Source organism: Bos taurus, chromosome X (genome assembly GCF_002263795.3).
Source record: "Bos taurus isolate L1 Dominette 01449 registration number 42190680 breed Hereford chromosome X, ARS-UCD2.0, whole genome shotgun sequence".
Taxonomy (NCBI): Eukaryota; Metazoa; Chordata; class Mammalia; order Artiodactyla; family Bovidae; genus Bos; species Bos taurus.
In genome coordinates, this window is record NC_037357.1 from 55287834 (window position 1) to 55312769 (window position 24936).

Genomic DNA, 24936 nt, shown 5'->3' on the forward strand with positions numbered 1-24936 from the left:
TGGGAGTTAAGTAATACATAGGCAGAGAAGGGAGGAGGAGTGTCAGCAGATGGAGGACATTTTAGGCTGAGAGAACAGAATGAACAAAAGGAAACTTATGAAAAGTGAACGCTACTAGCTGATCCTATGTGACTGGATGGATCCAAGTGTTCATGAGATACGGTTGTAGTGGAGATACATCAAACTGGAAAAGTTGGTTTGGGACCAGATCATATAAGGCTTTAAATACTAAGCCAAGAAGTCAAAAATTTAATGAGTAATAAGGAGGCACTAAAGATTTTTGAGCAGGGAAGAGTCATGATCCAACTACATAATGGCGAAAGTCAACCAGGAATGTAAACACTGATGAAACTTTAAGGGAAGGGGGAAATTTGGAGTTAAGAGTGACCAGTTAGGTTACTGAAGTAGTTCAGTCAAAGAAATTATGAGGGCCTATTATATAGGCAACAGGAATGGAATGGAGGTTCTGAAAATGAGAGATGCTAAGGAAATTTTATCTATTGCACACATGCATGTTCAATCGCTAAGTCGTGTCTGACTCTGAGACCCTGTGGACTGTAGGCTGCCAGGCTCCTGTGTCTATGGGATTTCCCAGGCAAGAATACTGGAGTCTGTTGCCATTTCCTCCTCCAGGGGATCTTCCTGACCCAGGGGTTGAACCTGTGGCTCCTACCTCATCTCCTGCATTGCAGACTAATTCTTGACTGCTGAGCCACCCAGGAAGCCCGTATTATCTATTGGGCTGGCCAAAATGTTAATTTGGGTTTTTCCGTATGATGTTATGGAAAAACCGAAGGGAACTTTTTAGCCAACCCAGTACATGACTGACTAGGTTAGCAGGGCGTATTCAAATGTGATTCTGGTGTCACTAAACCTGGTGACCAGTGGGTTGTGATGCCATTAACTGTAACCAGGAACAGTGGAAGAGGAGCAGTTTTTAAATAGTTTCAAGGGTGTAGAGACTAGGAGATGTATAATAATGTTTAGAAATAGGACTTTTATATGATTAGAAAGCTAATTCAATAGATAGTTGTACTACATATAGCATATATGAATATGAATTGGGGTGATTGAAGCACAGCATTGTTCCTTATGTGTAGACAATGTACATTTCTTGACTCTCCTCATTTTTTAACCTCCATTTGACCACAAAGGCCAGTATATTCCTGAGCATCCACCCCTGCCACCCACCCCATATCTTCTAAAAGAATGAAAATGTACTTCTATTAGTAAAAAACATTTAGAAAGACATCTGTGATTTAAAAAGAAGTCTTTAGAAATATCATGTATTCCTAAACCTCATTTTTAGAATGATCTATACAAATATTATACATTTTACAGTATCAGAAAGTGAATGCTATAGTTAATCAAAACTTTATAACCAGAAGCTTTCCTGAGAGATAGCTTGTAGAGAAAAGCCAAAAAATTACAAAATAGAATTGAAATAATTTCTGTGCTTTTAGTGCCAGGGCTAGAAACTTAAAGCTCCCAAATAAAGAGGAAAATCTGCCTCTCTCTTGCAAAATAGCCAGTTATTTAGGACCATTTGCATTATATACTGATAGAGGAAAGAGATACAACAGAAGACATTTTAGCCTCCTTTACTTCCTGCCGCTTTTGAAATTTTACTCATGTTAAGAGAGGAGAAAGTGAGTCTTCAGTGTTACCAAACTAAGTAATGGCAAATGAGTCAGCAGTAATATAAAAGGGTTTAACTGAATGGCTATCCTGTGGTAAAATAATGTCTTTGGGAACTTCAAGGATCTCTAATACCCTATGAATATATTTTTTGAGTTAGTAACTTCAAGTGAGGGGAGAATCTTGATCTTTTGTAGACTTTGGCCACTGGGGGCCATAAATTTAGGAGATTACTTAGGTAATAATTCTGCTATAGACATTGCCATTTGAGGTTTGTACTCTTGATTTGATCATTGAAAGTGTGAATAGCAAAGAACTCTAACCTTTTCCTAAACATTACTGGTCTCAGGTCATTTAAACTAGAAGGAATATAAACCATGATAAGCATTGGACTGGTAAGAGTAATATTCTCACACCATTGGGAAAGATTGGGAAAGATAATGTCTGTCCTTTATTTTTATCACAAGATTTATAAAGTTGGTAAAGTGGGAGATGTTACAGAGATTTAGTCTTTTAGACTAAGACTTATAAACTATTAGACTAAGTAAAAAGTCGCCAGTCCAGGTTTGATGCAGGATACTGGATGCTTGGGGCTGGTGCACTGGGACGACCCAGAGGGATGGTATGGGGAGGGAGGAGGGAGGAGGGTTCAGGATGGGGAACACATGTATACCTGTGGCAGATTCATTTTGATATATGGCAAAACCAGTACAGTATTGTAAAGTTAAAAAATAAAATAAAAAAAGTTAAGTCTAATTTCAGACTTGACTTTAGTTGGAGTTGAATGGAAACACATTTCTATCAGTTGTACATGTTACATTCATTGCTAACCTGATTGCTGCTGCAGTAGCTGCTAAGTCGCTTCAGTCGTGTCCGACTCTGTGTGACCCCATAGACGGCAGCCCACCAGGCTCCTCCATCCCTGGGATTCTCCAGGCAAGAACACTGGAGTGGGTTGCCATTACCTTCTCCAATGCATGAATGTCAAAAGTGAAAGTGAAGTCGCTCAGTCATGTCCGACTCTTCGCAACCCCATGGACTGCAGCCTACCAGGCTCCTCCGTCCATGGGATTTTCCAGGCAAGAGTACTGGAGTGGGTTGCCATTGCCATCTCCAGCTAACCTGATTAGGTCTATGCAAAACCTTAGGGCACCTTGGACAAATTTCATATTGCTTTTGAGGATATAGAAAAATGGCACATGGACATATATACACACACACACACACACACACACACACATATACAGTATATATATATATATATATATATGTTTGTGTGTGTGTATATATATATATATATATATATAGGTTGTCCATTTGGGCTGTAATCATTATCACAAATTATTCTGATATATATATCCTTATACATTTTATTTTTCTTTATTTTTTTGACTGTGTTACATGTGGGATGTGGAATCTTAGTTCCCCAACCAGGAATCAAACCCATGCCCCCAGAAGTGGAAGTGTGGAGTCTTAACCACTGGATCTCAAGGGAAGTCCCTTCCTTATACATTTTAGTAGCAGGCTCATGAGATAGTCTATCACTTTATAAATTCAGAAATATACAGTTAAATTTTTCGTTTTTCCCAAATCTCAGATTCTCTAGGAGAATTCCCTACTCTCCAGGTGACTACTTTAAGAAAACCTTCATGTAAGAGGCAAATTGGGCCCCAAACCCGATACTTTTGAATTATATGTAGCAAACCTGAGAAGGGGGGAGGTATTTATTATATATTAGTATCATGGCTTCCTTACTAAACTATGAGTTCCTTAAGGTCAGTAACCAAGTCTCAGTATGCTTATATTCCCTGTAACTTACGTGTACATATGCGCCCAATAAATGTTAATTGAATGAAGGATTGTCCTTCCTTTGTCTCATTGAGTGTCCTTTAAAATCATTTTAGCAATTGGATTTTTATACTAAGAAAAATTTTATACTTTAGCTTTACCAAACTAAAACTGAATTCCTTTTCTTTTACAGGTGCAGGAGACATTGTTGCAATCATGATTGGCAATCTGAAAGGCACCAAAATTCTACAATCTATTCAAAGAGGCATACAAGTAACAATGGTCATTGAAGTAGGGAAAAAACATGGTCCTTGGGTGAATCACTATTCGATTTTTTTTGTTTCTGTGTCCTTTTTCATTATTACGGCGGCAACTGTGGGCTATTTTATCTTTTATTCTGCTCGAAGATTACGGAATGCAAGAGCTCAAAGCAGAAAGCAGGTTTGTAATGATCCTTTCTTCCAATTTAAAAATATTTTACTGTTTTAATTGTAGATTCAGTATCATTCATTTTAATATGCTTCCCTTGCTGGACAATGATCCATGCGTGTATTTTGTGGAAACTGGTAGATTTTAAAAGTATGTCAGTATCTGTACTCTCAGATCTTTTATTTTCTGAAACTGGTCTAAGGCCTTAATCCTACTGGGTTAAATCTTCTAATACTTTATTAGAGAGCACAGCAAGCATTTAAGTATATATGGGTATAAATACATATGTCCTTTTGCACATTTTTCTAAATGACAAAAGCATTTCATATGCAATATAGAAAATTTAGAAACTAGAAAGTATGAGGTGGTGGTTTAGTCACTAAGTCGTGTCCCACTCTTGAGACCCCGTGGACTGCAGCCTGCCAGGCTCCTCTACCTATCCATGGAATTCTCCAGGCAAGAATACCAGAGGGGGTTGCCATTTGCTTCTCCTATGTGCCTATGCCTGTGTTCATTTGCATTTGGGGGCAGGGCTGGGAAGAGAGACTAGGCTGAATATTATGAGTAGGCAAATGTAAAGATCTAATTGTTCACAATATAGTACTTGATTCCAAACAGAGTGACAGAGTCATAATTTCTCCCAGATATTAACAATTGGTATATAAACAAGTACAGAGTATAGAAATAATAGAACAAAAATACTGAAGTATCATTGAACAGGGAAGTACCTGTTTGTCTAATGTTGATCCTACTACCTTTAAACTGCCCCTCATCCCTCTGTTATCCTCACTTCTCTTCCTTACTCAACTTAACTTCCATAGCCATTCCCATGCATGTATCTTCAGTTTCCTTGGCCCTTCTCTCTCTTTGTTATACTTGCTGTCAAAACCCAATCCTGATTATATCCTACTTCCCACCTGTTCTGTGCCTGTTCTTTGCTTAGCTGAAGTAGCAGAAAAACATTAGCATCTCTGCAACTGGCTAATCTCACTTTAAATTTGTGACCACAAACTCAGAGTGAGTTTGCTTAATGCTGCCCAACAATCATACCATCTTTTCTTAGCCATTTCTTCTTCTTTCATAGATGACTAATCATACACATTCCTTTCTCTTCAAACCTCTAGTACTTACCTCCAGTTTTACTCTCAACTTGTATTTTGGGTCTTATTCCACTGAGAAAATTGAAGTAATCAAGAGTACTTCCACAAGCTTCTACCACATTTCTGCATCTGTGTCTATACCCGCTATCCTCCGCTTTGTCTTCTGTTACTGTAGACACCCAAACATACTAGTAATTGCTTCCATTTTCAAAAGAACTTCTTTTGACCCCAGGCCAGAAAACTTGGGAGTTAATTCTTTATTTTTCTCTTTCTCTCACTTCCTGTATAACCTCTATCAGTAAGTCCTTTGTTTCTACCTTCATTGTATATCCAGGATCTGATTACTTCTTAGCACTTCCTTTACTTCCACTCTGATCCACACCACAATCATTTCTTAACCTCTTCTCCCTCTCAAGAATTCTAAACACAACAGCAAAGCTGTGTACCACTTCTCCAGAATGTTCACTAGGAATTTAAGGCTTTCAGCTGATCACATAGTGGGGGGCAAGATTATATTTTATATGTACTTAAAAGTTTCTCCAAAGACAGATTCTGACCATTTCATGCACTTTTTCTCCAATAAGCAAAGATGACCCCAATTTATTTGAGAGGGGGGGAGCAGTGAGGATTTCTAGACGGCAAGAAAATAAGCTTAGGAATAGGTGAAAAATTAAAATCTTATTATAAAAACTTTGTCAAGATTTAGACACCAGCATATGGTAAGGAGTGATGATTATCTCAATGTTTAAAGTTAATTGACTTCTGTACTTCTCTTTAAAGAAGCAGCTTATCACATTGGTGGCAGGTTCAGCCTGTTACTAGCTGTGGTCCAAAGGATGTTTAAAATTCCTGTGCCAGACGATTCAGTAGTCTCACACTGTGTTAATATTTGACATTTGTATATTGTGCTGGTTTTTATCTCTGAGACTGGAAAGAAATTGGTGTCCAGTGTAATGAACTATTCAAAGGTTATAGTTACAATAAGAAGAGTGTTTGGTTTGTGAATGTTCATGGTGAGGTATGTATTTCTGTTCTTCAAGTGCTATGTGAAGTCTGTTAACATGGCATTAAACCCCATAAGCAAGTAATATAGTTCATAGAGAACTACCTGGTATTGCACAAGCTACATTGATATTTAACTCTGATCTCATCACTGGTTTAAGTAATTTTATTTCTTAGAAAAGTTAACTTCTGTACAAATAGTTAAGAATAGCATTAAAACTTCTCACCTTTTAGAGAAGGCTTTGAGAGGGCATCTTTCACTATTTAATGGGCTGTATCTGATTATTCTTTGGTGACTAAAAGATTAAATATATGAGAGTGATGATCCCTTCTGCTTGTATATACTTGAGAGTGCTGAAATGTCATTTACATGTTATTTAATTTTCATAACTTCCTATGTTTAAGATGTAGAGCTTGATGCATATGATAGTTATAACTATCACGAAATATTTGACTACCTTATCTCCACTTCACTGGTCGAAATGGTGCTGAAACTGAGCTATAAAAATTTACCTTCATTAGAACATTAGGAATTCATTAAATTATTTGGGTATGTCTTCCCTCTGAACCATTTTGACACATAGCAGATAATGTGAGGCAAATCGATAAATGTATAACCATAAATTTGATGACCAAAATGCCAAAGTATAATGGACAGCATGTAGTGGTTGTATGCCTGACAAGCCATAGTATGCTGTGTAAGAACACACATTATCCCTGGTTTTGTGGATGGAAAGCTTTTAAACAAGATGAAAAGTGTCAATGGGTTGTGAATGAAAATAACATATTAGGCATTATATAGTGGATTCAGGGAGAAGGCAGTGGCACCCCACTCCAGTACTCTTGCCTGGAAAATCCCATGGATGGAGGAGCCTGGTGGGCTACAGTCCATGGAGTCGCGAAGAGGCAGACCCTGAGCGACTTCCCTTTCACTTTTCACTTTCATGCATTGGAGAAGGAAATGGCAAGCCACTCCATTGTTCTTGCCTGGAGAATCCCAGGCACAGAGGAGCCTAATGGTCTGCCATCTATGGGATCGCACAGTTGGACACGACTGAAGTGAGTTAGCAGCAGCAGCAGCAGCAGGTGGATTCATGTTTTCACCGGGGACTACCCTAACCGAAGACAAGAAAGAGTATGGAAAACCTTATGGCATGCGCAGACTAAACTGAATTTGGGAGTGACCACTATACACATGACTCTGGCATGGGACACCCTGCATTTTGGGGATACAGTGCATGTACCTTAACCTTATTCAAGCAATCAATACTCAATGGAAACAAGATACATGTTGGGTTAAACATCGGCCAGTGAAACCAAAGAGGGCTCTAGGTGAAATAGAAGCTGGCCTTGGTGTAATGGAACAAGCTGAATTCACTTTTAGTGAAAAGTGTCTTTCAGAAGAAAAGAAATTACTCTGACATAGACAGATTTGTAGGAATCATCTTCCAAGAGCGAATAAAAGAATGGGAATCTACTTGGAAAGATGATAAAGACTGGGTAATAAGGTCACACAGAGCCAATAATACTGCTAGAGAATGCTAGCATTCAGCACTGGGAAAGAGCATGTACTCTGACACAACAGGGTCTGTTAACTATTTTACTTCGAATGGAGATCCAAGTAGTCATGGGGTAATGGCTTTTCATTTTTACTTATGGAAGTTGAAGAGCATCTTTGAGACACATGCAGATCCTCAAACTTATGGAAATTTTCTGAGTGAAATTGTAACTTACATTATTGATCTCTGACTTTTACAAAAGGATGGACCAATGAGATGAGGTATAGGAATGATGCTGAATGATGCACATGTTTTCCCCATGGAAGGGAGATGGTCTTGCTGCACAACAGTCAGTGGGAAAACTGTATAATAGTGTGACTTGAAACAAATGATGGGCTTTGTCCTCAGCTAACATGGAACCTAGAAATGACATCACCGCTGGTGATAACACTTGTCCATGATATCTGATATGTGGGCAAAGAACAATTATTCTAGGAAGATTTAATAAACACTTCTGTGATACTTCCCCATTTCTTTTGTAACCAAATGAAACCTGGTTACATCAAATATTGTGATGGTGTAATACTGGTATTGTTGGTAAGATTCAGCTGCCTTATATAAACAAATTTTATGATAATCAAATGTATTGGGAAACTGAACTAAAACCTCCCAGCATGTGATGTCAATGGAGAGTGACTAGCCTGAGGAAGAATTAGATGTAGTTCATTACTTTAAATAGCTCTTTACAAGGTTATCACAAAGTTCAAGTGGCCATAGATCAAGGGAGTAAACATAATTAAATTGTTACATCAATATAAAGATGTCTTAAATGGTCTTATTATGACTAGAAGAATAATTTATCTGAGCCTATTTTCATCCTTCGTTGCCTTCTGCAAGTATTAGATATGGTTATGTTGCTCTTGCTTACCTTATATATAAATGCTATACTAATTGTAAAAGCCCAGATATGACTATTTCATTGTTAAAAAGACCTTGATTACAAGAGAGGGAGTGGATTGTAAAGAGACAATACAATAGATTTAGTTGCTTACTCCTTGAGAGTCTCTCAGGAAACCATGCTTGTTCCTTAGCCAACCCTGGGAAAATGGTCCTCAAGGTGGTTTTATTTTGTTTGTTTTGTTTGATTTTCTGTTTTTTTCCACTTTTATTGAGATATAATTGACATAGAGCTCTGTGCGAGTTTAAGGTGAACAACATAATGATTTGACTTACATCCTAAAATGATGACCACAGCTGGTTTAGTGAACATGCATCATCTCATGTAGATACTCATTAAAGAAATAGGAAAAACAATTTTTTTTACTTGTGATGAGAACTCTTAGGATTTGCTCTCTTAATAACTTTCATTTATAATATATAACTGTGTTAATTATACTTGTCATATAGTACATTATATCCCTAGTACATACTTATCTTATAATTAGTAGTTTGTAGCTTTTGACTACTTTTATCTAATCCCCCCTCCCCCCACTATCTGCCTCTGGTAGCCACAAATCTGACCTCTTTTTCTATAAGTTTTTTTTTTTGAAGTATAATTGACCTATAACACTATGTTAGTTCCTGGTATGTAACACAATGATTTGATATTTCTGTGCATTTCAAAATGATCACCATGATTGTATAGTTGTTACTTGTCACCATAAAAAGATATTGAATAATTACTGTTGGCTTCCAGATGGCGCTAGTGGTAAAGAACCTGCCTGCCAATGCAGGAGACTTGAGTTTGATCCCTGGGTTGGAAAGATCCCCTGTAGAAGGAAATGGCAATCTAGTCCAATATTCTTGCTTAGAGAATTGACTTAGAATGCACACACTCATAATTACTGACTATATTCCACACACTGTGCATTTCATACCTGTGACTCATTTATTTTGTAACTGAAATTTGTACCTCTTTATCGCCTATAAACAGTGAAATATTATTCAGCCATAAAAAGAATGGAATCTTAACCACTTGCAACAACATGAATGGACATAGAAGATATTATGCTAAGTGAAGTAAATCAGGCAGAGAAAGACAAATAGTGTATGATTTCACTTACATGTGGATTCTAAAGAACAAAACAAATGAAGAAACATAACAAAATAGAAACAGAGTCATAGATACAGAGAACAAATAGGTGGTTGCCAAAGGTGAGGGGGATCGGGCTGGGGGGCAGAAATAGGTGATGGAGATTAAGTGGTACAGACTTTCATTTACAAAATAGATTAGTCAAAGTGTTCTTTATGTTAATGGTTGATAATTTTGTTATATACATCTGAAGCAATAGACCATGTTGTACCAGTTTGTTATGGGTACTTGGCACAACAGTCAAGATAAATAATATGCACTTGGCTTCATTGTAGGGGTCCTGAGTTTGGGGCAGCATAGCCTACTGCTAGCAGAATTATGTAGTGACCAGTTAGTTCCCCATCTGAGCCTCACATCCTGAGATTCAAATTGCCTTCCTGGGCAGAGATCTGTCACATGTGTCCTTGAAGTTTGCTGCCAAAGAGATAGCACTCCTGTGTGGTCTCAAATGAGGAAGAACTTAGCTACATTAATATCTTAAAATTTGTCCTTGAACTTCAGTTCAGTTCAGTTCAGTCACTCAGTCTTGTCTGACTCTTTGCAACCCCATGAATTGCAGCACACCAGGCCTCCCTGTCCATCACCAACTCCCAGAGTTCACTCAGACTCACGTCCATCGAGTCGGTGATGCCATCTAGCCATCTCATCCTCTGTCGTCCCCTTCTCCTCCTACCCCCAACCCCTCCCAGCATCAGTCTTTTCCAGTGAGTCAACTCTTCACATGAGGTGGCCAAAGTACTGGAGTTTCAGCTTTAGCATCATTCCTTCCAAAGAAATCCCAGGGCTGATCTCCTTCAGAATGGACTGGTTGGATCTCCTTGCAGGCCAAGGGACTCTCAAGAGTCTTCTCCAACACCACAGTTCAAAAGCATCAATTCTTTGGCGCTCAGCTTTCTTCACAGTCCAACTCTCACATCCATACATGACCACTGGAAAAACCATAGCCTTGACTAGATGGACCTTTGTTGGCAAACTAATGTCTCTGCTTTTGAATATGCTATCTAGGTTGGTCATAACTTTTCTTCCAAGGAGTAAGTGTCTTTTAATTTCATGGCTGCAGTCACCATCTGCAGTCATTTTGGAGCCCAAAAAAATAAAGTCTGACACTGTTTCCACTGTTTCCCCATCTATTTCCCATGAAGTGATGGGGCCAGATGCCATGATCTTCATCTTCTGAATGTTGAGCTTTAAGCCAACTTTTTCACTCTCCTCTTTCACTTTCATCAAAAGGCTTTTTAGTTCCTCTTCACTTTCTGCCATAAGGGTGGTGTCATCTGCATACCTGAGGTTATTGATGTTTCTCCCGGCAATCTTGATTCCAGATTGTGCTTCTTCCAGCCCAGCGTTTTTCATGATGTACTCTGCATATAAGTTAAATAAGCAGGGTGACAATATACAGCCTTGACATACTCCTTTTCCTATTTGAAACCAGTCTGTTGTTCCATGTCCAGTTCTAACTGTTGCTCCCTGACCTGCATACAGGTTTCTCAAGAGGCAGGTCAGGTGGTCTGGTATTCCCATCTCTTTCAGAATTTTCCACAGTTTATTGTGATTCACACAGTCAAAGGCTTTGGCATAGTCAATAAAGCAGAAATAGATGTTTTTCTGGAACTCTCTTGCTTTTTCGACGATCCAGCAGATGTTGGCAATTTGATCTCTGGTTCCTCTGCCATTTCTAAAACCAGCTTGAACATCTGGAATTTCAAGGTTCACATATTGCTAAAGCCTGGCTTGGAGAATTTTGAGCATTACTTTACTAGCGTGTGAGATGAGTGCCATTGTGTGGTAGTTTGAGCATTCTTTGGCATTGCCTTTCTTTGGGATTGGAATGAAAACTGACCTTTTCCAGTCCTGTGGCCACTGCTGAGTTTTCCAAATTTGCTGGCATATTGAGTGCAGCACTTTCACAGCATCATCTTTCAGGATTTGAAATAGCTCCACTGGAATTCCATTACCTCCACTAGCTTTGTTCATAGTGATGCTTTCTAAGGCCCACTTGACTTCCCATTCCAGGGTGTCTGGCTCTAGGTGAGTGATCACACCATCATGATTATCTTGGTCGTGAAGATCTTTTTTGTACAGTTCTTCTGTGTATTCCTGCCACCTCTTCTTAATATCTTCTGCTTCTGTTAGGTCCATACCATTTCTGTCCTTTATCGAGCCCATCTTTGCATGAAATATTCCCTTGGTATCTCTAATTTTCTTGAAGAGATCTCTAGTCTTTCCCATTCTGTTGTTTTACTCTATTTCTTTGCATTGATCGCTGAGGAAGCCTTTCTTATCTCTTCTTGCTATTCTTCGGAACTCTGCATTCATATGTTTATATCTTTCCTTTTCTCCTTTGCTTTTTGCTTCTCTTCTTTTCACAGCTATTTGTAAGGCCTCCCCAGACAGCCATTTTGCTTTTTTGCATTTCTTTTCCATGGTGATGGTCTTGAACTTAAAGCATGACTAGAAATATCTGAAACATTTCTGGTCACATTAAATTTTCTCTGCTCTCCTAGTATATGAAATTAGCTGGAAGACTTACCAGGTGGCTGCATACTGTACCAGTATCTATCTATCTATCTATCTATATATATATAGATATATTTATAGTGGGTGCATGTGTATGTGTCTGTTCCTGCTTAAATTTGAGGTTTAGAACCCTTTACAAAACTACTGGTTTGGTTCTTACATGAGAAGAGCAGATTAAACAAATTCTTATCTGAGTAGGACCTAGTTTTATAGTCTTTCTGTGATTTTCTCATTGAACAAAGGGAAGCTCTTACAATGAGTCTCTCAGGACTTTTTAAAAAAAGTATTCACTTACTATAATAAAGGTTTTGATTGTTTCTTTGAAAAATGCTATCATCTGAGTCATAACCTATCCCCTGGGTCAAATTCCCCCTTTTCTCAATGCTCTTCCTTACAGTGTATTTCTTCACACTGTTCACAGGGATCGTCTTCATGCAAATGATCTGTACTCATATTTCTGTAATTCCATAGACTTATGGGAAGCTGTGTTACCGTCTGCAGCTCCTCTTTCCTTTAGGAATCCTCCCGTTCAAATATTATACATAGGGGTGTTTTTGCTTACTCCTCTTAAAAATTATTTTTATTTATTTGGCTGTGTCAGGTCTTCATTGCAGCATGTTGAATCTTCTAGTTGCAGCATGCAAATTTTAGCTTTTTAAATTGAAGTATAATTGACATACAATATTAGTTTCAGATGTATGACACAGTGATTCGATGCATAGGTTTTTGATTGGGGAAAAAATAGATTTCTCTCAGTTCTCATATATCAAAATAGCCACGACACTCAGATTTTGATTTTGTTCACAGGAATCTGAGTAAAAGAATCCTCTTACCATAATTCTTGATTTTAAGATTTCTGTTGTATAAATTCTAAGCCAAATTTTTATGAAAGCTTTTATTTTTAAAAAAGTGGTGGCTTAAGAACAGGAAAATCTAGTTTGCTTATATCCACGTTCTTTTCTTTCTTTTATATACTCACCCTGCCCAGCCCCCCATCAAGTAATTAGGTTCGACTACATGCCTAGTTATTTATGTGGGTTTCAGTTAAACTGAAAGCTGAATACCTTGGGACCAAAAATCAGGCTGACAAATAACCAGACTAAAACATTTATTTTACTTAGTTCAATATAAATTCATAGGTAAAATAGGTAGAATATCTTTGTGTTCACTGTAATTTAAAAATTGAACATTGTAATATAAGATGAGAATTGCCGCAGATCTTCATTTTTCAGCCCACTTAAAAGTGTCGCTCAGAACAACAACAGAAGAAACTGTACAGCCGAGATTCGTCAGTGACTAGAACATCCCAGCTTTTGAATAGAGTAATGACATTAAGCTTCCGCTGACAAAATTGGCCAACAACCAAACTGCTTTGAATCAGTCTTCTATTCTGCCAAATTTTCTTAGACCAGGTATCTCTTAGAACTGGGGAGGAGGTGGGTAGAATATGTTGATATAAAATACTTGTTTAAGAGAGTTCCCCAAATCACAGTTAAGTAGTCAAATGAAGAAGGATTTGAAGATTGGATAATAGCTGACTTTGAGGGTTTTTTCCCTTTCATTTATCTTCTTCACAAGGAATGTGAAGCCCTTTAAAGGCTTCTTTGCTGTTACACAATGGAGGCAGTGTACTATAGTGGAGAGATCATGGGCTTTAAAGCCAGATAGAACCTGGGCTTGAATTGAATCACAGCTCTGCAACTAACCAGCTGCCTGGCCTTTAGTCAAGCTTCAAGACCTTTTCTTGTCTATAAAATTTGGATATTAAAATGCCTATTCCATAAGGTTGTTACTGTTTAAACAAGATGACACATGTAAAAGCTTAGGGTTAAACCTGACGCATGGCAGGAGTCCAATACATGTTCTCTAAACCTTTTTTCCCTCAAAATTGATTGAGTAGAGGCTTTTAATGAATAAAACTTAAATGGGAAAATCTCTTTTTCTAAATTCAAAAGCTATCCTTTGAGTAAAGATTGATTAAAAAAAAAATGATTAAGGCCCAGTCTTCTACCTACTCACAATCTACTAGGAGAAAAAGACACATGAATAATAACAACTACAGAATATAAGAGGTGGAAACAATGTGCTGTTGGAATTTATAGGATAGGAATTCTGATATGATGGAGAGGTACTGAAAAGGTGTCTGAAGCAATTTGTGTACCAAAGTAGATAAACTCTTAAGTTCTGTTTTTTAAGAAGTAAAACATAAACTATAGTTTGCATTAGGCACATTGTCTTTAAATATTAAAGCATATAGCGGCACCCAAAAGTTTGACTTAATATTATTCAAACGTGCTGTTTAGTTACTAAGTTGTGTCTGACACTTTTACGACTGTAGCCCACCAGGCTCCTCTATCTATAGGATTTCCCAGGCAAGAATACTAGAGTGGGTTGCCATTTTTTTCTCTAGGTGATCTTCCCAACCCAGGGATTGAACCTGTGTCTCTTATGTTTCCTGCATTGACAGGTGAATTCTTTACCGCTGAGCCACCAGGGAAGCCCAAAATATTGTTGTAACAATACTGTATAGGATTATTAGTATTCCTACTTACTGGTGAGGAGACAGAATTGGAGAGAGGTTTCATATTTCCCAAAATGTTAATTTCTTAGTCATGTCCAACTTCTTGTGACCCCATGAATTGTAGCCTGAAAAGCTCCTCTGTCCATGGAATTCTCCAGGCAAGAATCCTGGAGTGGGTTTCCATTCCCTTCTCCAGAGTATCTTCTTGACCCAGGGATTGAACTGGGGTCTCCCACATTGTGGGCAGATGCTTTACTGTCTGAGCCACCAGGGAAATCTCAACCTGTATTTAATATAAACTGTGCTGTGCTGTGCTCATTCATGTCTGGCTCTTTGCGGTCCCATGGACTGTAGCCTACCAGGTTCCTCTGCCCATGGAATTTTTCCAGGTAAGGATACTGGAGTGAGGTGCCATCTCCTACTCCAGATCTTCCCAACCCAGGGATTGAACCTGCATCTCTTGTGTCTCAAACATTGGCAGTCAGATTCTTTACAACTAGCGCCTCCTGTTGTTGTTTAGTCGCTCAGTCATGCCTGACTCTGCGACCCCATGGACTGTGGCACACCAGGTTTACTCTTTGTGTCTTACTCTTTGTGACCCCATGGACAGCACCATGCCAGGCTTGCCTGTCCTTCACCATCTCCTGGAGTTTGCTCAAACTCTTGTCCATTGAGTCGGCGATGCCAGCCAACCATCTCATCCTCTGTCGTCCCCTTCTCCTCCTGGGAAGCCCTTAATATAAACTACTTGGTCTTAATCTTGTTCTCATATGTCAGTATTTAGAGGAGTGGGTGCATCTTGGAAACTCCTACTATCAATGTGACAGTGAAATATTAATATTTTGAGTGCTGATGGCAGTTTTAAAACCTTTATTCAGGTTCTAAAAATTGTGCTTCTTAACAAAACCACAAGTCACACCTCCGTATTGAAAGAAGTATATTTTCCTTATAAAAGCTTGGTAGGAGTTATTGGAAACATTCAGATTTCCTTTCAAAGGCTTTTTAAAATTCTAGGGCTGCTTCCTTAAATACTGGTATATGCTGTGCTACAAATCTTTTAGAAATCCTTCATAATCAAGTCCCTTGCTTAGGATATTCTGGCATCTTGGATTTTCCCCTATATTTTTGTCTCCCCTCAATTTTTTTTAAAACATTTGTCTTAATGTAAGTTCCACTTTTCTCATCAACATAGACTTGAACATTACATTTAAAGTTTGCTTTTGATCCCACCTCTCAAATTAATTTGCAGTTAGTCTTGGATATAATCAAAGTTGTATAGTTAGCATTCATCCCTGATGAATAAGCACTAGCACTGGAGGCTCATGCATTTATATTTTGTTGAACATTTTGGAATGAGAAATCAAACTGTGCAGGCTTAATCATGTAAATACGCTAGAGATGTATCACTTCCTTGTGAGTACATTTCCCCAGTTGTCGTGGAACTGGTTGCCTAAACCTAAGTCAGAAGCTCTCTAAAGACAAAGTGCAAAATGGTTGTCAAAGACTTCTCATCAACTTCACTTTTTCCTTGTCGTATTTTCTCTTGTTGGCTCTATTTTTGTATCATCTGCATTTTTCTCTTCTTCATGTCGAAATAGCTTATATTTTATAGGAAACGAAAGTAGTAATGTTTGGAAGTTTAGGCCAAGGCCAGAGCCCTGTGGGCATACTGGCCATAATTTGCCAGACCGTAGAATACAGGAGTTGGAAAAACTTCAAACGATTTTGGATGGCTGTATTATAATGGAATCTTGGGGTATGAAGAGCAGACTTCTGTACTAACTGTCGTTTAGAGGTTGCATTCCCTTTTGGACAAATTATTTTACTTTTGCAAGCCTCCATTTGAATGACATTAAAATAGAGATATTGTCTCCTTTAGGGGATATTGTGAGGATTAAGTGAGGTAATAGATATCAAAAATAATTTTAAATTATATAACAGCTATTTTCTAAGTTTCCTGTAAATGTGTTATCATAACTTTCACAATTTAAAAAAATAAGAAAAACAAAACAAACTAAAACATTTTTTAAAACAATTATATAAATATAAGGAAGTAGTAGTACTAGCTTCCTACTTCAAGCCACAGTAAACAAAAGATGACTACCTTGATGTCAGAGTTAAGTGTTCCCAAACTCTGGGCTTCAGTGGGACTGACACTAACCAACTCTGAGATTTTGAGCAAGGTATTCTTTCTCTTTGGGCATCAGTTTTCTTTTCTGTCAGATTAGATATCAGGCTAGGTGAACTCCCAAGAATTTTTCCAGCTCTAAAGACCCTAAGTGTACCTTGTTTCACTGTCATTCTATTATTTACTTGTGATGCAAGTAACAAAATAGAAGGGAAATATTTAGGCTCAAAATTAAGTACCATGATAAAATTCCCCTTGTGAGTGAACTCCATGATTAAGTCTCCCAAACAGGGAGTGAAAGGGCTTCAATTAGCACTTCTTTCCTTCTAAGGGCTAGGCCTTCCTATTAACTGTTTCTATGAGCTATGTTTGCCCGTCAGATAACAATCTGAGAAGTTTCTGCTCCTACTGTGACAGCAGAAAAATACTTTGGCAGTAATCACCTTGGCATCAAGTCAAATACCTTTCACAAAATGATATCTTACATAGGAGGTAGATTTGGGCATTAAGGAATAGCTTCACATACCTATACTCATGGATTATTCCCGTCCAAAATATATTTGCTACAGACATGTATAAATATGCTTATTGATGAAAATACTTTATATTTTCATTTAATAAACATTTTATTGAGTGTCTGTTATCAGCCAGACATTATGCTGGGTACTTTACTTACATAGCTTCCCGGTGGTTCAGATGGTATAGAATCTGCCTGCAATGTGGGAGACCCAGGTTTGATCCCTGGGTTGGGAAGATCCCCCTGGAGAAGGAAATGGCAACTTACTCCAGTATTCTTGCCTGGGAAATCCCATGGACAGAGCAGCCTGGTGGGTTACAGTCCATGAGGTCTCAGAGAGTGGGACACAACTGAGTGACAAACACTTAAATTATCTCTAATTTTCATATAGCCTTGATGTCAGCTAGGGGGTCTCCCTCTGGGGATGGAGGTACATACGGGGGGGGGGGGTGGGGTGGGGATGAGGAAGCTGTTGACATTCTCATAAGACTTCTGGTTCTGCCCATCTACTTTTTGCTGAATTTCTCTAAGTTTGTTCATTTCACAATACAAAATAGGAAGATTGCTTATCATCTTGCCCTGCTAAACATGCTATCTCTCTATTCCATACAGCATCCACCCAGGCATGAAACCTGGCCTCTTCTTCAATTTACATATATATTATCTTTTCTTGAGGCATTCGTATATGTGGTAGATTTTACTGAAATATAAGGAAGGTTTATTTGTGGCATCACAAATAATTTCAAATTAACACTGGATGTCTCATACTACCTGGCTTTCCCCCCACCCCCACCCTCCAGTTCATCCCACACAAAGAGATAGTCTCTCATTGATTCCTTTCCTTCTCACTTTTCCCTCGCCTTTTAGATTTCCCCCATACTTTTTTAAATTTTATTTTTTAATTTATTTTTATTTGAAGGATAATTGCTTTACAGTGTTGCATTGATTTCTGCCATACATCAACATGAATCAGCCTTAGGTTTACATATGTTCCCTCCCTTCTGAACCTCCCTCCCATCCCCCACCCCATTCAACCCCTCTAGATTGTCACAGAGCACCAGGTTGAGCTCCCTGTGTTATACAGCCACTTCCCACTAGCTATCTGTTTTGCACATGGTAATATGTATGCATTTCAATGCTACTGTCTCAATTTTTCCCACCCTCTCCTGCCCCCGCTATAAGTCTATTCTTATGTCTGTAAGTCTATTCTTATGTCTATAAGTCTATTCTCTATGTCTGAGTCTTTATTCTTCCCCTACAAATATGTTCATTGGTACCATTTATCTAGATTCCATATTAAAACCTCACTTTTGATTCAAATATATACATATGTGTATATATGGATAGATACATATAAATGTAATATTTTAGTCCTTATTCCCTAAATGAACCATGGACTTGCCTTTGCATATCCAGACTCATCTAGGTATATGTTAAGTGAAATAAACAAAAAACTCTCAGAATCCACCCACCTTACAAGGCAGTAGTGGTTATAAACAGCAATGTTTTTCCCCTAGTACTGAATAACACTGGAAGGATTGATGTTATCCTCATTTTATAGATGAGTAAACAAGCACAAAAATTTAATGACTTGTCCAGGATTTTTCATTTCATAAGTGACAAAGTCAGAGTTTGAATCTAGGTTCATTTGAATCCAAATCCTATGCACTTTCTACCAAACAAGACACTTCAAAAAAAAAGAAATTGGAAAATATGTACTTTAAGACCTTCTGGGCTTTTGAAAATAGGAAAACTGCTTTGAAAATCCATAGCATCTGAATTCATTTGGAATAGAGACATAGAGCTTTATCGTTGTGGCCCAAAGCTGCTGTTTAAGAAGGTAGGAAACATAAGGTTTCAGTAGTTCAAAAAATCCTGTTTGATATGAGATAAATGGACATTTATTATGGTTAATTAAATTGTGTCTTTCAGCATTTACTTATACACTGACTTTTACCTTATAGATATTTATTAATCCTCTCTACCTCTTTTATCATATTTGTTTAAAATTTTTTTTCTAATACCTGCTATTTTTTATTACAGAGACAGTTAAAGGCAGATGCTAAAAAAGCTATTGGAAGGCTTCAACTCCGTACACTGAAGCAAGGAGACAAGGTGCATTTATGACTTTTTTTTTTTTTTTTTGAGGGTCTAATGCGATCTTAACATGCATTTCTTTTTTTTTTTTTCTTTTAAATGCTATTTGTTTTAAAGCAGTGCTACCAATCCATTTTTTAAAGTTCATGTTCTTCCAAAGTATGATTTTAATTGGAATTTATAAATATAACTGATTTTTTAATCTATTTAATGCTGGAGGTTGGCTGAATAATGACCCCCAAGGACATCCAGGTTTTTTTTTTTAATCCCTGGAGCCTGTAAATGTTATCTTATATAGCAAAAAAGACTTTGCAGATGTGATTAAGTTAAGGATCTTGAGATGGGAAGATTATCCTAGATTATCCAAGTGAAAGTGAAGTCGCTCAGTCGTGTCCGACTCTTTGCGACCCCATGGACTGTAGCCTACCAGGCTCCTCCGTCCATGGGATTTTCCAGGCAAGAATACTGGAGTGGGTTGCCATTGCCTTCTCCAGGGGATCATCCAAGTGGGGCCTGAATATAATCACAGTGTTCTTATGCGAGGGAGGCAAGAGGAGATTTGACAATGAAGTAGGAGATGTGACAATGGAAGTAAGAGATTGGAGTGGTACAAGAAAGGGTCCATGAGCAATAACACTTAAGAGTATAAGTTTGTGCATTTTAAGCCACTAAGTTATTGTAATTTGTTGTAGCAACAACAGAAGATGAATATAGTACTTAAGTACAATTTTACTTGAACATCGATTTTCAGATTTAGCACAGTTGAAAAGTACCATTGATGTTTAAAACCCATATAAAAAAATAGCTATAGAGGTTTGTACGACAATGAAAATATAGCTATAGAACTTATTGAAATAAAAAAATACCATCTAAAATAGCACCAAAGCCATTATATACTTAGGTATACATCTTACAAAATGTGTACAAGGTCTATATGCTGAAAACTACAAAATATCAAAGAAAGAAAGAAATCAAAGAAGACCTAAAGGAATCGGGATATACCATGTTCATGAGTTAGAAGACTCTCCCCAAACTAATCTAAAGATTCATCACAGTTTCAATCAAAATATTAGTTGCATCTTTTGTAGAAATTGACAAGTTGATTCTGAGTTTATTTGGAAAAGCAAGAGAACTAGAATAACCAAAATAATTCTGATAAACAACAAATTTGGATGCCTAATGTTTCCTGATTTGCACAGTTATTTTAAAGTTATAGTTGTCCAGAAGGTGTGGTATTAGGAAAAGGCTAGACCTTTAGATCTTTGGAACAGAAGAGACAGTCCAGAAATAGACCTACAGATATATGATCAACTGATTTTAGACAAAGGTGCAAAAGCAATTTAAAAGGACAGCCATTTGGTGGCTCACCATAAACAGTGACTGAATATCCATATACAGAAAAAATAAACAATGAACCTCAGTCCATGCTTTATACCCTCTGTAAAAATTAACTCCAAATGGACCACAGACTTAAATATAAAACCTAGAACTATGAAGTTTTATAAGAGAACTTTGGAGAAAAATATCTCTGTTGCTTGAGTTAGGCAAAAATTACTTAGATATGATACCAAAAACAAGTCCTTTAAAGAAAAAAATGAGAAATTTGACTGTTAAAATTAGCTTTTGCTGTTTGAAAGACACTGTTAAGATACTGAAAAGATGAGCCACAGACTTGAGTCACATATCTGATAAAGGACTGTATTCAGAATATATAAAGAACTCTCAAAATTCAACAAAAGAAAAAGCAACCTAGTGTAAAAATGGGCAAAACAGACATTTTACCAAAGAAATATATGGTTAGCAAAGAAGCACATAAAATGTTGCTCAACATTATTCATCATTAGGGAAGTGCAAATTAAAACCACACTGTGATACCCACAGCACATTTATTAGAATGGCTAAAACCAATTGAACCTACAATACCAATAGCTGGTCAGATGTGGAACAGCTGGAACTTTCATGCATTTGCTGGTGAGAATGCAATATACAGCCAGTTTGGAAAACGATTTTGCAATTTTATGAAGTCAAATATACACTCTCCAAAGAACCCAGCAATCTCACTGCTAGGTGTTTACCCACTTATATAAAAGCTTGTTCAAAATTGCTCAGGGAAGCTTTACTGATTACCCAAAACTGAAAAGAAGCCAAATGTCCTTCAGATGGTGAATGGATAAAAAACTGTGGTACATCTATATTAAAGAGTACTACTTAGCCATAAAAACAGCAGAACCCTACTGATATATTCACCAACAGGGATGAATTGTAAATGCGTTATGTTAAGTAAAAGAAGCCAGACTCAAAGGCTATATAATACACAATTCCACTTATAAGATACCCTGGAGAAGCCAAAATAGAAGGCACTGAAAAACAAATCAGTGGGTAAGAGAAGACAGAGATAAAAGGAGGGTGTTAATTACAAAGGGATATAGAGGAATTTATTGGAGTACTAGGACTATCCTGTGTCTTGATTATGGTGGGGATTAAGTGACTGCATGCTTCTCCAAACTTGCAAAACTATTTACTCAACATTTAGAATGAATTTAACTTCATATGAATTATACCTTAATTTTTTTGATGGAAAAACGTAGCCAAAGAACTTATGCTGCTGTTGCTGCTAAGTTGCTTCAGTCGTGTCTGACTCTGTACAACCCCATAGACAGAGGCCCACCAGGCTCCCCCATCCCTGGGATTCTCCAGGCAAGAACACTGGAGTGGGTTGCCATTTCCTTCTCCAATGAATGAAAGTAAAAAGTGAAAGGGAAGTCGCTCAGTCATGTCCAGTTCTTAGCGACCCCATGGACTGCAGCCTACCAGGCTCTGCCATCTATGGGATTTTCCAGGCAAGAGTACTGGAGTGGGGTGCCATTGCCTTCTCCAAAAGAACTTATGGCACTGTGTAAATTCTAAAACCAGGAAAAAGTTTACGTCAGTGCTTCATGTTTCTCTTTATACTATTCCTCTTGGGTTAACTTTATTCTTTTACATTTGTTTATTTATTTCTGTCATGCTATATGGCTTGCAAGATCTGAGTTCCCCGACTAGGGATTGAACCCAGGCTATGGCAGTGAAGAGTCGACTCACTGGAAAAGGCCCTGATGCTGGGAGGGATTGGGGGCAGGAGGAGAAGGGGATGACAGAGGATGAGATGGCTGGATGGCATCACTGACTTGATGGACATGAGTTTGGGTAAACTCTGGGAGTTGGTGATGGACAGGGAGGCTTGGCATGTGGCGATTCATGGGGTTGCAAAGAGTCAGACACAACTGAGCAACTGAACTGAACTGAACTAATGGCAGTGAAAGCCCAGAATCCTAACCACTAGGCTACTCAGGAATCCTCTTCTTTTACTTTTTAAAGTCTTAAGTATTTTATTTTCTAATTTCAATTACATAATACACAGTGTTATCAACTTGTCGCCATGTTTTATATTAGATCTTCAGACCTCATAGTTGAAAATTTGTACCCTTTTACTAACTTTTCCCTATTTTCCCCCCTCCTCAGCCCTTGAAAACTACTTTTCTACTCTGTTTCTATAAGTTTGGCTTTTTTTTAGATTCCAGTTAAGTCTAGATAATTTTAAATTTCTTATTGAAAGTCATTTTAGTGATATGATGCTCCTTCTGTAGGAATTTAAGTAATGTATTAAATACATGTATATTCTGATCTTGCTCTGTAGTTTAGTGTGTTTTTCTTATCCATCAGAATAACAGTAACTCTTTGCTCTTAGGAAATCGGCCCTGATGGAGATAGTTGTGCCGTGTGTATTGAACTATATAAACCAAATGATTTGGTGCGCATCCTAACCTGCAAGTAAGTTTGATTTTCTTTTATGTTGTCAATAAAAATAGCTGATTTACAAAAATGATTATAGTGCAGGAAACTATTTTGAATGTCTCCAAATAAATAAAGTGTTTGTTTTTAACTTCTTTTCACTTAAATACAGATGATTGCTTTATTTTTAATATCATTGGAAATAGTATGAGGCTAACTATATGAAGTTTCCATAATCTGGTACAATTTGGAAACTACTTCTGTAAAAAACTGAGAACCTAGCTAGCACCACTATTGATTGTGTGTGTATGTGTGTGTGTGTGTAGCCAGCACCACTGTTTATTTGTGTGTTTGTGTGTGAGCGGTACTGGATAATTTAATTAAAAAGATTTCTGCCCATCCTGTTGAGAAAAAATAAAATCAATTTATGAGCACCTATTTGGAAGTGTTTGTTAGCTTTTCATTATCCATCTCCTGGAAGTTATTCTTAACATTCTTCCTTTTTGCTATTAAATAGTGGTATTCTTGGAATTTGTCACATTTCCTAAATTATGAGAATTATTTTGCACTCAATACTTTTGTCTATATTATCAAGAATGACTAATTGTACTAGTTTATAGTTCAGTTCAGTTCAGTTCAGTCGCTCAGTCATGTCTGACTCTTTGCGACCCCATGAATCGCAGCACGCCAGGCCTCCCTGTCCATCACCAACTCCCAGAGTTCACTCAAACTCATGTCCATCAAGTCGGTGATGCCATCCAGCCATCTCATCCTCTGTCGTCCCCTTCTCCTCCTGCCCCCAATTCCTCCCAGCATCAGAGTCTTTTCCAATGAGTCAACTCTTGGCATGAGGTGGCCAAAGTACTGGAGTTTCAGCTTTAGCATCAGTCCTTCAAAAGAACAACCAGGACTGATCTCCTTTAGAATGGACTGGTTGGATCTCCTTGCAGTCCAAGGGACTCTCAAGAGTCTTCTCCAACACCACAGTTCAAAAGCATCAATTCTTCGGCACTCAGCTTTCTTCACAGTCCAACTCTCACATCCATACATGACTACTGGAAAAAACATAGCCTTGACTAGACGGACCTTTGTTGGCAAAGTAATGTCTCTGCTTTTGAATATGCTATCTAGGTTGGTCATAACTTTCCTTCCAAGGAGTAAGCATCTTTTAATTTCATGGCTGCAGTCACCATCTGCAGTGATTTTGGAGCCCCAAAAAATAAAGTCTGACACTGTTTCCACTGTTTCCCCATCTATTTCCCATGAAGTGATGGGACCAAATGCCATGATCTTCGTTTTCTGAATGTTGAGCTTTAAGCCAACTTTTTGACTCTCCTCTTTCACTTTCATCAAGAGGCTTTTTAGTTCCTCTTCACTTTCTGCCATAATGGTGGTGTCATCTACATATCTGAGGTTATTGATATTTCTCCTAGCAATCTTGATTCCAGATTGTGCTTCTTCCAGCCCAGCGTTTCTCATGATGTACTCTGCATATAAGTTAAATAAGCAGGGTAACAATATATAGCCTTGATGTACTCCTTTTCCTATTTGGAACCAGTCTGTTGTTCCATGTCCAGTTCTAACTGTTGCTCCCTGACTTGCATATAGGTTTCTTAAGAGGCAGGTCAGGTGGTCTGGTATTCCCATCTCTTTCAGAATTTTCCACAGTTTATTGTGATCCACACAGTCAAAGGCTATGGCATAGTCAATAAAGCAGAACTAGATGTTTTTCTGGAACTCTCTTGCTTTTTCCATGATCCAGCAGATGTTGGCAATTTGATCTCTGGTTCGTCTGCCATTTCTAAAGCCAGCTTGAACATCTGGAAGTTCACAGTTC

At 37.8% G+C, this 24936-nt stretch overlaps 1 protein-coding gene across 3 annotated transcripts in view; it reads left to right on the forward strand.

Annotated features, from left to right (window-relative positions):
* RNF128 (ring finger protein 128) overlaps positions 1-24936 on the forward strand; it is a 100517-nt gene that overhangs the window by 62374 nt on the left and 13207 nt on the right. For all 3 annotated transcript variants that reach the window (XM_005227835.5, NM_001076071.2, XM_010821706.4), the window contains 3 exon segments: positions 3620-3867; positions 19275-19346; positions 23056-23138. In XM_005227835.5, the coding sequence (XP_005227892.1) occupies positions 3620-3867; positions 19275-19346; positions 23056-23138 (403 nt within the window).